The sequence below is a fragment of the Trachypithecus francoisi genome, unplaced genomic scaffold (genome assembly GCF_009764315.1).
Source record: "Trachypithecus francoisi isolate TF-2019V2 unplaced genomic scaffold, Tfra_2.0 Lachesis_group8, whole genome shotgun sequence".
NCBI lineage: Eukaryota > Metazoa > Chordata > Mammalia > Primates > Cercopithecidae > Trachypithecus > Trachypithecus francoisi.
In genome coordinates, this window is record NW_022681473.1 from 33,204,260 (window position 1) to 33,219,070 (window position 14,811).

Genomic DNA, 14,811 nt, shown 5'->3' on the forward strand with positions numbered 1-14,811 from the left:
CACGTGAACCTGGGAGGTCAAGGTTGCAGTGAGTCATAATTGCACCACTGCACTGTAGCCTGGGCGACAAAGTAAGATCCTATTTCAAAAAAAAAAAAAATAGAAAAAAAGAAAAACTGTACTAAATTTATTTGTTAATATGCAACCTTAATTAATAGATAACAAAGCTAATGGCAGGTACACCAGACTCTAAAAGGAAGAATGAAATTAGCACTACTCACTGGGGCAAGGATAGTATCTATGATTCAAATTTATAAAAAACAATGTATTTTTAAAGAAACAAATGATTTTTACCCAAACTCTATATAGCTTTCATAATAGCAATAAGAGAAAAGGCTGGCCAGGTGCAGTGGCTCACACCTGTAATCCCAACACTTTGGGAAGCTGAGATGGGTGGATCACGAGGTCAGGAGTTCAAGACCAGCCTTGCCAACACGGTGAAACCCCATTTCTACTAAAAAGTACACAAATTAGCTGAGTGTGGTGGCGTGCATCTGCAATCCCAGCTACTTGGCAGGCTGAGGCTGGAGAATTGCTTGAACCCAGGAGGTGGAGGCTGCAGTGAGCCGAGATTGTGCCACTGTACTCCAGCCTGGGTGACAGAGTTAGACTCTGACTCAAAAAACAAAAAAAGGAGAAAAAAGGCTTAAAGCTTTAGTTACTTGCATTTTTGACAACAATTTCACTTGAGAATGTTAATTGCCAATGAAAAGACCAAAACCAGCTGGGTGCAGTGGCTCACACCTGTAATCCCAGCACTTCGGGAGGTCAAGGCAGGCAGACCATCTAAGGTCAGGAGTTTGAGACCAGCCAACATGATGAAACCCCGTCTCTACAAAAAATACAAAAACTAGTCGGATGTGGTGGTGGGCGCCTATAGTCCCAGCTACTCGGGTGGCTGAGGTAGGTGAATCATTTGAATGTGGGAGACAGAGGTTACAGTGAGTTGAGATCATGCCACTGTACTCCAGTCTCTAAACTTAGAGTTTAGGTTCATTACTGACTCTTTCAGGACACAGCAGTAGAAAAATTAGAATACAGTCACCATTAAGCCCAGTCACTTGAATGAATCTAGCAGAGTCAAAGACATGAAGTTCTTTGCCATTAGGGTTCTCAAGCGCTAGTCCTATATTTTCAGTTTGTTTTGATCTCTATCACTTAACTCCTATTTTCCTAAACAGACTAACATCTATTCTGGCCGCCTGCACCCAGTTCTCATTCACATCCAAGCTAGGCTATACCTGTAACAACTTCTGATTACACAGAGCTTCCTTCTATTTTTTAATACAAATGTATAGTATTTTACTGTTCAGACACACCATAATTTACTTAGCTAGTTGCTTACTGATAGACATTTAGGCTATTTTCAATCTCTTGCTACTAAAAAAATACGCTGCAAGAATAGCTGATGTATATTCACTTTTACATTTTAGTAAATATATTAATGATGTAAATTTCCAAAAGAATCAAAGAACATATGTTTTTGCAATCATGAATGTTACTACCAAAACACTCTCTACAGAAGTTGTACCTTTTTACATTTTCACCAGCAAAGTATGAGTACCAGCTTCCCCCACCCTTGCTAATACAGTGTCTTACCAAATTAGATCATTGTCAATTTGATAAGAGAAAAATCGCAGGACAGTGTAGTTTTCATTTGAATTTCTCTCATTAAAACTGAAATTGGGCATATGTTTTGTATGTTTAAGAGTCACTTAAATTTTCTTTTCATATTTTTGCCCATTAAAAAAAAATCAGTTGTAGAATTTTTCCTTATTCATTTTAAAAGTTATTTGTATGTAGGTAAAATTTGTCCTTGTTTTATAATTTGAGTTGCAAATATTCTCTCTTAAATTTGTAGTTTGTTCACAGTCATTTAAATCACAGCATAAAATTATTATTCAAATAGTTTCCACACTTAAATTAGAACAACATGTCATTGCTTAATATGTACCTATTATAACATGTTTTATATCTGGTACACAGATGATGCTTAGCTTAGTATTTGCTGACTAAATGAATAAATACATTTATCATTATTATTGACTAAAATAACATTAATATAAGTGCTGGAGGTATAAGAGGAAATAAAACAAGCACTCTGCCTTGTAGAAAATTTTCTTTCTGGTGGAGGAGAGAGACCAATTAAGTATAAAACAATGAGAAAGATGTATTTTTTTTTTTTTTTTTGAGACAAAGTCTTGCTCCGCCCAGGCTGGAGTGCAGTGGCACGATCTTGGCTCACTGCAACCTCCGCCTCCTGGGTTCAAGCAATTCTCTGCCTCACCCTCCCGAGTAGCTGGTATTATAGGCACCCACCACCACACCCAGCTAATTTTTGTGTATTTTTAGTAGAAACGGAGTTTCACCATCTTGGCTAGGCTGGTGTTGAACTCCTGACCTCGTGATCCACCCGCCTTGGCCTCCCAAAGTGCTGGGATTACAGGTGTGAGCCACCACGCCCGACCCAGAGAAAGATGTATTTTAAAATATATGAAGTGCTACAGGAAAAAAAAAAGAAAGTAGATAATTATGTATGGGAAGCCATAAGAGGTAGTAACATTTGAACTTGGAGAAGGATGCATTGGTGAGTAAGAAAGCAAAAAAAGCATTACTAAAAGAAATACAAGCAATTTATAAGGAGCAATTCTCATAGAATAGTTGAATGTAGTGTTTTATAAACACAGGAGGAAGAGGCTAAAAAGGTAGACTTGGATTAGGTTGTACGGATTTTCTATACAATCTTAAATTTGTATTTCATACTGAAAACTTATAATAGCAAACAGGTTTCATCTCATATACTAACTTTCACTGGTGGTAGTGGCTACCCAGAACATTCCTGTAGAGAAGAATTCTAAGGCTGTGTCTGAGTTTGGCAGGAGGGTATTAGAGGGTACTACAGTCTGCTATTTATTTAGAAGGGGGTAGTGAAAATAGGAAACCAAATGAGGCATTTGAAGTTAAAGAGTATCATACACATATTTCTATCCTTGGGGAAGATAACACTGATGTCAATATGGAAGACTAGAGAAGGATGGACTAAGGAAACTATGTCTTATTCAGATTACGCAAGCTTATGTCTCTTCTTTAACTTTTCTACTAGTATGGTAATATATGATAGACGTTAAATAATGTCGTCTGAAAAGTGAATGAAGTGAACAATCAAATAAGGAAGCTAATAAATGAACCATGCCATCACCAGGAACAGAGTTCATGAGTTACTGGACAGATTTATTGGCATTTGTTTTGACTTCTCAGAAATTTTTCCTTCATTTCTCACCTATTCTGTCTGTTCTGAATAGATGACATTACCAGACAGATGAGTTTGAAAATACAATGACTGAAAATGTTTAAGGATAAAAATAGTAATTCCAAAGAACCATCACTTACATTGAACATTTATAGGTAACCATACCGGATAGAAATGGCTTCATTAGTTCACTTACTCTGTCTCGCAACCCTAGAATAAAGCATTCTATATGGGTATTATGGAAGAAATGAAACAATCTATTTTGGTAAAAAACAAGTTACCATAATTTTACTTGTAAGAAATACATCATCTTGACCAAATACTCTACAAATGAAACAGCTAATTCTTTAAATAAACAAATACACATATAGGCATACCACGAGAGATTCTATAAGATGAAAACAAATGCATTTGCAAATTTTAGAAAGAATTTGTAGGTTTACTTGCCTCCATCTTGGGTAATAACTGGTAACGCCAAGCTATTTTCATCTTAATATTAGATTCTGGTGTTTTATGATTATACACATCTTCATCAAATTCCTTCTTACTATTATCATCAAGTAATGGTGCTGGAAGTTCCTAAGAAAACAGAATGACATATAATTGAGATTCTGTGGTAAAATACGACAATTTTCTTAAAACATAATGTTAGCAACACTAGAAATTTCCAATGTATTGAAAATTCATGACTAACATTGATTTAAATACAAATTCATAAAAATATAGACATTTCTAAAACAGAGAAAACAAGTATAATACAAATATTAAGTTTAATTTTTTAGCAATAAAATTTAAAGAAAATATCCAAATTTCTATACTCACAAAAATCAACTGCTATTCTAACAAGAGGTTATACTCATTTCTCAAAATGTATATGCTTAAAGCAAAGTCTGGAGTTAGTACTTATGTATTACATATAATTATTATTATGTTGACCACAAGGTAAAAATAAAACATTTGCACAATGTGCTTACTGGTTTGTAATTTTAGAATTCAAAAAAGCCATTCACTAAAATAATGGGTGAAGTAACAACTAAGAATAATGATATTTATTTTACCTATATCAAATGCCAGTTTTGCACCTGCAAGCTTATGTCTCTTCTTTAACAATAATCTCTGATTAAATGAAGAGACGATAAGTTCCAATTTATCAATTTTGGAAGGTGACCAACTTCGTAACTATAAAAAACATAAAAAACTAGAAAACATTTTTGTTAAGCGGTACTATAGAAAGAATTCAAAGAAAACTGTATTTAAGTTTCTTGAAGAAGGAAAGCACATACAATAATTTTGTTTTATTTTCTATTAGAATCATAAAGATAATGTGGGGCATTGGATTAGTAAATATAATCTGTGCTATATTATATTTTAGTCTAAATTGCAACTTCTACTTTTCAGTATCAAATTTACTTATGCTTAGAATCATGTCAACAAATCAGCTCAAAACACATTACCTGTTAATATGATATATTTTACTTACCTTCTAAAAGACCTCAAAGTGAACCCACATTTTAATTAATGCTAGTATTAGAAACCAGTTATATCATTTAAGCTGTGAATCCATCATTCCTAGCTAAGCATTAGTATCTTACAATCTAAAGTAACTTCATTTTCCAATGGAAATACGTATTTGTGAGGGAGTTTAGTGTAATACAGCATAGTGGTTATGAGTTTGAATTCGGCAACTAGAATGTCCAGTTCAAATCTTGACTTTGCACTAGTAGCAGTGTCTGTGTTACCACATGACCTCTCGATGTCTCCATTCATCACCTAAAAAATGGAGGTAATAGTATTTACTTCTGGCTGCACCCAGTGGCTCACACCTAAAATCCTAGCACTTTAGGAGGCCAAGATGGGTGGATCACTTGAGTTCAGGAGTTTGAGACCAGTTTGGGCAACACGACAAAATCCCATCTCTACAAAAAATACAAAAAAATTAGCTGGGTGTGGTGGCACATGCCTGTAGTGCCAACTACTTACGGGGCTGAGATGAGAGGATCGCTTGAGCCCAGGAGGTTGAGGCTACAGTGAGCAAAGATCATGCCACTGTACTCCAGCCTGGGTGACAAAGCAAAACCCTGTCTCAACAACAACAACAACAACAACAACCGCAACAACAACAACAAAGTATTATTCATTTCAATGGGTTGTTGTAAGGAGTAAATAAGTTAAAAATGTAAAATACAGAGAATGGTGTTTCCTACATATTAGGAATCCTACAAATGTTAGATCGTAAGAAGTCAGTCAAACAATTGTCCTCAGAGCCACACATTTTGTATTGTCAATATCGGGCAATAAATTTAGTATAATGTACTTGGAATAACATCTTTTTCAACCCCAGGGACACCTGGCAATAGCTGTTAACAATGGTTACTCACAACTCAATAATAGAAACATTTGAAAAATAATTTATATCACACTGTCCTCTTATTGTGGAAAATAGTCCGATTCTAAGAAATGCTCTTACATTAATGTGTACAACATTAGAGAAATAACCCTAAAGTACTAAAGACTCATTAATATGTTTAACTTATGCGAAGGCCCGCGGCGGGTGTTGACGCGATGTGATTTCCGCCCAGTGCTCTGAATGTCAAAGTGAAGAAATTCAATGAAGCGCGGGTAAACGGCGGGAGTAACTATGACTCTGTTAAGGTAGCCAAATGCCTCATCATCTCATTAGTGACGCGCATGAATGGATGAACGAGATTCCCACTGTCCCTACCTACTATCCAGCGAAACCACAGCCAAGGGAACGGGCTTGGCGGAATCAGCAGGGAAAGAAGACCCTGTTGAGCTTGACTCTAGTCTGGCACGATGAAGAGACATGAGAGGTGTAGAATAAGTGGGAGTCCCCGCGAGGGGGCGGGGCGGGGTCTGCCAGCCTTGCATTGAGGCAACAATTAATAGCCTACCCACCAAAAAAAGTCCAGGACCAGATGGATTCACAGCTGAATTCTACCAGAGGTACAAGGAGGAGCTGGTACCATTCCTTCTGAAACTATTCCAATCAATAGAAAAAGAGGGAATCCTCCCTAACTCATTTTATGAGGCCAACATCATCCTGATACCAAAGCCTGGCAGAGACACAACAAAAAAAGAGAATTTGAGACCAATATCCCTGATGAACATCGATGCAAAAATTCTCAATAAAATACTGGCAAACCGGATTCAGCAGCACATCAAAAAGCTTATCCACCATGATCAAGTGGGCTTCACCCCTGGGATGCAAGGCTGGTTCAACATTCGCAAATCAATAAACGTAATCCAGCATATAAACAGAACCAAAGACAAAAACCACATGATTATCTCAATAGATGCAGAAAAGGCTTTTGACAAATTTCAACAGCCCTTCATGCTAAAAACGCTCAATAAATTCGGTATTGATGGAACATATCTCAAAATAATAAGAGCTATTTATGACAAACCCACAGCCAATATCATACTGAATGGGCAAAGACTGGAAAAATTCCCTTTGAAAACTGGCACAAGACAGGGATGCCCTCTCTCACCACTCCTATTCAACATAGTGTTGGAAGTTCTGGCTAGGGCAATCAGGCAAGAGAAAGAAATCAAGGGTATCCAGTTAGGAAAAGAAGAAGTCAAATTGTCCCTGTTTGCAGATGACATGATTGTATATTTAGAAAACCCCATCGTCTCAGCCCAAAATCTCCTTAAGCTGATAAGCAACTTCAGCAAAGTCTCAGGATACAAAATTAATGTGCAAAAATCACAAGCATTCTTATACACCAGTAACAGACAAGCAGAGAGCCAAATCAGGAATGAACTTCCATTCCCAATTGCTTCAAAGAGAATCAAATACCTAGGAATCCAACTTACAAGGGATGTAAAGGACCTCTTCAAGGAGAACTACAAACCACTGCTCAGCAAAATAAAAGAGGACACAAACAAATGGAAGAACATACCATGCTCATGGATAGGAAGAATCAATATCGTGAAAATGGCCATACTGCCCAAGGTGATTTATAGATTCAATGCCATCCCCATCAAGCTACCAATGACTTTCTTCACAGAATTGGAAAAAACGGCTTTAAAGTTCATATGGAACCAAAAAAGAGCCTGCATTGCCAAGACAATCCTAAGTCAAAAGGACAAAGCTGGAGGCGTCACGCGACCTGACTTCAAACTATACTACAAGGCTACAGTAACCAAAACAGCATGCTACTGGTACCACAACAGAGATATAGACCAATGGAACAGAACAGAGTCCTCGGAAATAATGCCACACATCTACAGCCATCTGATCTTTGACAAACCTGAGAGAAACAAGAAATGGGGAAAGGATTCCCCATTTAATAAATGGTGCTGGGAAAATTGGCTAGCCATAAGTAGAAAGCTGAAACTGGATCCTTTCCTTACTCCTTATACGAAGATTAATTCAAGATGGATTAGAGACTTAAATGTTAGACCTAATACCATAAAAACCCTAGAAGAAAATCTAGGTAGTACCAGTTAGGACATAGGCATGGGCAAGGACTTCATGTCTAAAACACCAAAAGCAACGGCAGCAAAAGCCAAAATTGACAAATGGGATCTAATTAAACTAAAGAGCTTCTGCACAGCAAAAGAAACTACCATCAGAGTGAACAGGCAACCCACAGAATGGGAGAAGATTTTTGCAACCTACTCATCTGACAAAGGGCTAATATCCAGAATCTACAAAGAACTCAAACAAATATACAAGAAAAAAGCAAACAACCCCATCAAAAAGTGGGGAAAGGATATGAACAGACATTTCTCAAAAGAAGACATTCATACAGCCAACAGACACATGAAAAAATGCTCATCATCACTGGCCATCAGAGAAATGCAAATCAAAACCACAATGAGATACCATCTCACACCAGTTAGAATGGCAATCATTAAGAAGTCAGGAAACAACAGGTGTTGGAGAGGATGTGGAGAAATAGGAACACTATTACACTGTTGGTGGGATTGTAAATTAGTTCAACCATTATGGAAAAGAGTATGGCAATTCCTCAAGGATCTAGAACTAGATGTACCATATGACCCAGCCATCCCACTACTGGGTATATACCCAAAGGATTATAAATTATTCTACTACAAAGACACATGCACACGCATGTTTACTGCGGCACTATTCACAATAGCAAAGACTTGGAATCAACCCAAATGTCCATCAGTGACAGACTGGATTAAGAAAATGTGGCACATATACACCATGGAATACTATGCAGCCATAAAAAAGGATGAATTTGTGTCCTTTGTAGGGACATGGATGCAGCTGGAAACCATCATTCTTAGCAAACTATCACAAGAAGAGAAAACCAAACACCGCATGTTCTCACTCATAGGTGGGAACTGAACAATGAGGAAACTTGGACTCGGGAAGGGGAACATCACACACTGGGGCCTATCATGGGGAGCGGGGAGGGGGGAGGGATTGCATTGGGGAGTTATACATGATATAAATGATGACTTGATGGGTGCTGACGAGTTGATGGGTGCAGCACACCAACATGGCACAAGTATACATATGTAACAAACCTGCACGTTATGCACATGTACCCTAGAACTTAAAGTATATTAAAAAAATATATGTTTAACTTATCTAAACAAGATGAGACTATAAAATATAGGTAAGCATTTCCTGATTTATCTTATTAAATATGTATCTATTCCCATAACAGAAGTTTTACCATGTTAAACACTTTTAATGTATCATGAAAATTGTAACGATTCCAAGTTTAATACTGATAAGGCACTCATCTTCTTAAAGATGAAAATGTTCAAAAGATGTACAGAAAATACACTTTTTCAATTAATGCCTATATAAAGGTTGTAACGTTTCTTATATATGCACACACACATATATATATGGTTTCTTACATATACATATATAGGTTATAAGATTTCTTATATATACATACATATATACATTATATACACTTATATATACGCACGCGCGCGCGCGCGTGTGTGTGTGTGTGTGTGTGTGTATACTCCTGGGCTCAAGGGATCCTCCCACCTCAGCCTCCTGAGTAGATGGGACTACAGGCGCATGCCACCATACCTGGCTAATTTTTGTATTTTTTGTAGAGACCAGATTTCACCATGTTTGCCCAGGATGGTGTCGAACTCCTGAGCTCAAGCAATCTGCCTGCCTTGGCCTCCCAAAGTGCTGGATTACAGGCATGAGCCACCATCCCAACCCTTTATATATTTTTAAAAGTGAAATAACATAACATAAAAACATCATTTTAAGTATAAAATTTGGTAATTTTTAGTAATTCAGAGTTGTGTAACCATCACCACTATCTACCTTCCATCAGTCCCCCAAAAAACTGCACACCCATTTAAAAATCACTCCATATTCCCCTTCTCCCCTGCCCCTGGCAACCACTAATCTTGTCTTTACGGATTAGTTGTTCTGGACATTTCCTATAAATGGAACCATACAATATGTGACCTTTTGTGTCTGGCTTCCTTCACTTAGACTAACGTCTTCAATGTTCAACTATGTTGCACCAGTATTTCATTCTTTTTTGTGGTCGAATACTATTCATTGTACGTATGTACCACATTGTTTAACTACTCATCACCTGACATACATGGATCGTTTCTATTCTTCAGTTATTATGACTAATGCTGCTATAAATATTCACACATAAACTTTTGTGTGAACATGTTTCCATTCTCTGGTATATACCTAGGAGAGGAATTCCTGAGTCACAGGGTAACTCCGTTTTTAACTATTTGAGGAACTGCCAAAATGTTTTCCACAGTGGCTACACCATTTTACATTCTGACCAACAATGTAAGTGGGTTCCATTTATTCCATATTCTTAGCAACCAATTGTTATTACTATTATTTTTAAATAGCTACCCTAGTGGGGATGAAATGGTATCTCAATGTGGTTTGGATTTGCATTTCCCTAATGACAATGATGCTGAGCATTAACTTCAGTTGCTGGGTTGGCCGTTTGTATATCTTAGAAATATGTCTAACATGGCTTATCCCTCCCCTTTTTTTTCTTTTCTTTTTTTTTTTTTTTGAGATGGAGTCTCGCTTTGTTGCCCAGGCTGGAGTGCAGTAGCGTGATCTCGGCTCACTGCAAGCTCTGCCTCTTGGGTTCACACCATTCTCCTGCCTCAGCCTCTTGAGTAGCTGGGACTACAGGCGCCCACCACCACGCCTGGCTAATTTTTTGTATTTTTAGTAGAGATGGGTTTTCACCGTGTTAGCCAGGATGCTCTCGATCTCCTCACCTCGTGATCCGCCCACCTTGGCCTCCCAAAGTACTGGCAGTACAGGAAGAGCCACCGCGCCCGGCCCCTACATTCTTTATATCATTATTGCAATCAGAATGTTTATTTTTACATTTTTAAATTTTTTTACATTTTTGAAATTTTTTATCTTCTGTCTTCCCCCATACATATGCAGGCTCTATGGGGACAAGGACACTGTTGGGATGGGTCCCTGCATCTGCGAATTCTACCCAGCACCTAAAAAACCTCAAGGAAGATTTGCTGAAAGGAAGGAAACACTGCAGGTGTAGTAACACTTGAAAGTTATGAGCAGGGAAGCCCCAAGGAGGCTGACTGAGCACAGGCAGGTTCTCAGCAGCATGGAAGTACTTGTTATGGTGCTCATTTCATAACAAGATCAGAGTATATACATTATCATATAGCTCCTACCCATCAAGAAACTTATAGCCTTTATGGGAAAATGAGATTATACATATATGAAATGTCAATGAATATCAAGCTGCATGTGATCCGATACCAAAATGTTTGGCACAGATGAAAGTGAAATGGGAATTCAGAAAAGAGAGAAACATCTGTTTAAATTTGAGACCACTGGCCCTAATTAATTCTTAAGATTATCCTAATTAATTTCTGAATGTGACAGTGAAGTTTGGAACCACACCAAATGATGACAAACTCTATATATTTAAGGCATTCGGCTGGACCTTGACTTTTCTTGTTTTGTTTTTCACAACTGAATTTTTTGAAGTATTTAAAATTATTTTTTGTTTCATAATATAGGAGAGACCTGTGATCCATATCTGTTATTCAGATATCTTAACCTAAAATACCTAAAATGTAGTAATTCCTAAATGTACTTTAGAAAAATTTTAAACGTGAAGAGTAGGTGAATAAATACTCGTTACACTACCATAAAGGAACTAACTGGACATTCTGTTTAGAACATTTTAACTACATAAAAACTGCCTACGTAGTATTGGTTGGTGGTCATCATTCTACCTCTGAATAAAATCTGAGAATTGGCCAGGCACGGTGGCTCATGCCTGTAATCCCAGTATTTTGGGAAGCTGAGGTGGGCCTATCACCTGAGGTACCGGTCTGCCCAACATGGCGAAATCACCTGAGGTACCAACTGCCCAACCAGTCTGTCTCTAGTTAAAAAAAAACAAAACAAAAAATGGCGGGTGTGTGTAATCCCAGCTACTTGGGTGGCTGAGGCAGGAGAACCGCTTGAAGCCGGGAGATGGAGGTTGCAGTGAGCTGAGATCATGCCACTGCACTCCAGCCTGGGCAACAAGAGCGAAAATCTGTCTCCAAAAAAAAAAAAAAAATCTATAAATTATTTTAAAGTTACCTTACGTTCTTGGTTTTCTATTATTTTCCTGCCTTTATATATAATAAATAAATCATAATAAAATCATATCAATGTTACTGCTAATAATAAAATCACATCAATATTTTTTATTGCTTTGTGGGGGCAGAATAAAACTTGCAGACTGTAAAGAAAAAAGTTTCCAGATTTTGATATTCTCAAGCTTTCCTTTCCCCACAGCCCTATCCTCAAGGTGGAGAGCCACTAATTTTATTTCTGAAATGAGAAAGTAAACAAATATTTTAATAAAATATTATAAATACTTAAATTTAATTAACTTACATCTAGCTTGCAAAATCTATTTATTTTCATGTACAATTGTCTAAAACTTATTTTTCCCAATTTCTTTTTTCTGCATTTAAGATCCTAGATACCAATTAAAACGTTTTATGATCTAAATTAGTTTGTTAATCTCAGTTATAAAAATATATCAGCATTATTTATGAAACCATTGGTCTGTAAGTATGCTGTTCAACATTCTAGCTTCTAGCTATTAAAATTTAAATTTGTATTAATTAAAATTAAATGAATGAAAAAGTTGATGTCTCAACTGTGCTAGCCACATTTCAAGTGCTTAATAGTCAAAAGTAGTTAATAGCTACTCTATTGCATAGTTCTGGTATAGAACATTTTCAACACCACAGAAAATTCTGTTGGCCAGTTCTAGAATAGAAAATAGGATATGTATTTATTTACCTAACACTTCAAATTGTGTACTGTGTGAAGTTTTGTAACTGTCAATGACACATTTTTCACTTACATCAATCAGAATTCTGAAGAAGCATCACACTTAATTGTTTAAAAAGAAAATTAATAGTTCATTAGTTTATTTTTATTATTATTATTTTTTGGAGTCTCGCTGGGTGGCCCAGGCTGGAGTGCAGTGGCACAATCATAGCTCGCTACATCTCTGAACTCTGGGGTTCAAGGAATCCTCTTGTCTCAGTCTTCTGAGTAGCTGGGACAACATGACGCACACCACCACACCTGGCTAACTATTTTCTTTTCAGTCTTTGGTGGAGTTTATCATTTCTCTACTGTTAGAAATTTAGGTTGTTTGCAATCTAAAAATGCTACAACAAACTTGGTTTATAACATAAACATCCTTTGCATCTGAAATTACTTTTTTTCTATGAGATGTAGAAAACATGCAGAAAAGAATAGAGAATAATATAGTAAACATCACAGATTCTACTACATACATGGCTTTAACAAATCATAACAATTGGTATACTTAGAAAACAAACCAGTAGCTTCAGCAAGCAAAGAACAACAGTTGTGTGAAAACAGTAGGATTGGCTGAAAAATTTTTAAAGGAACATGAAGATCTACAGATCCTTTACTTTTCCCTAAGAGTCAGGATTCTACCCACCCCCACCTCCACCAACTAACTGCAAGAGAAATGGAAAGTTCAAATAAGACAAACCTTGGAAGCTGGAGCACTGCTGAGGGAAGGGATGAGACATCACATTAAAGATAGGATAATTTCTTGAAAGTCTTCATACAGAGGGGTGAGAGGACTTCCTCTTCCCCTCCCCTGTCCCCCACCCCACCCGCACCATAGTTGCCTCCCACTGCTAAGGCTTTCAGAAGGGCAGAAGCCATCCTTTAATAGAACAGGCAATGGATGGGGAGACTGAAGGATTCCTCCCAGGAAATACTAGCAAAATTAAGAGAAAAGACCTTTAAAGAGATGCTATTTTACATCAGCTCACAGTAAACCTATTCATTCATAAGTTACATGCCCAAATACACAGCACTTCCAATTAGTTTTTCAGTCCCTCACTTTTGAATATGAATGGACAGAGAAGAATCACTAGATACTTGAGAAAAGCATCTAATATGAAATTCAAGGACTAAAACAAATGAGCAGAAAATGAAAACAATGCCAGGAGCAGAAAAAGGTCACAAAAATAAAAAGTAATATTTATTGTAAAAGATGTGTGCATAAAAAATATGAGAATAATAATTCAGTAAAAGGAAAAAATCTGGAAAAAAACAGTGTGCAGAAATTAAAAACGTAATTGCAGATTTGTGAAAAAAATAATCAGAAGTGCCAGATCAATGTGGTCAAATCTCTCAGAATAAAAGATCAATAATAATGATGATAGCAATGCTAATTTAAAAATATAGTTAGTATGTTTTAAAGTGCTTCCTGCCAGGTGCTATTCTAAGCACCCTAGAAAATTAACATATTTAATCCTCAAATCAATCCTAAGAATTAACCACTACTACTAAACCCATTTTATATAGATGAAGACATTGAAACACAAAGGTTAATTTACTGGTCCAAGGTCGCAAAATAATTAAGTAGCAGACCCAGGAATTGAGTTTGGAAAGTCTTGCTCTGTAGCTCAGCCTCTTAACCACCATCCTATATGGCTTTCTAAAGACACAGAACATGACTGAATGTGGTGGCTCACACCTGTAATACCAGCACTTTGGGAGGCTAGGGCAGAAGGCTCACCTGAGGCCAGAAGTTTAAGACCAGCCTGGGCAAAATAGTGAGATCTATTCTCTACAAAAAAATAAAATAATTAACCAGGCATGGTGGTGCGTGCCTGTAGTCCCAGCTACTTGAGAGGCAGAGTGGAAGTATTGCTTGAGGCCAGCAGGTGGAGGATGTAGTAAACCATGATCACACCAGTGCATTCTAGCCTGGGTGACAGAGCGAGACCCTGTCTCAAAAAAAAAAAAAAAAAAAAAAAAGACAACATGAGAGAAAAAAGAAAACATTTAGAGGACTAGTTTAGGAGGTTGATACTCTGAAGTAGCGTATTTTAGATTTTAAAATCCTACTGAGTATATAAACTTTGAATGGAAATACATCTACAACAAGGCACATAATTCTGACATTTCAGAATAAGAGGTAATACAGAGAAAATCTAAATTGCTTCTCCAGGTTGGGTGTGAATATGTTAGGAACATGAATGGCATCAAA

General features: G+C 37.0%; 1 protein-coding gene across 4 annotated transcripts in view; it reads right to left on the reverse strand.

Moving 5' to 3' along the window:
- ELP4 (elongator acetyltransferase complex subunit 4) overlaps nt 1–14,811 on the reverse strand; it is a 266,706-nt gene that overhangs the window by 181,112 nt on the left and 70,783 nt on the right. For all 4 annotated transcript variants that reach the window (XM_033205263.1, XM_033205264.1, XM_033205261.1 and 1 more), the window contains exon 4: nt 3,698–3,829. In XM_033205263.1, coding sequence (XP_033061154.1) covers nt 3,698–3,829 — 132 coding nt within the window. The remainder of the gene's footprint in view (nt 1–3,697; nt 3,830–14,811) is intronic.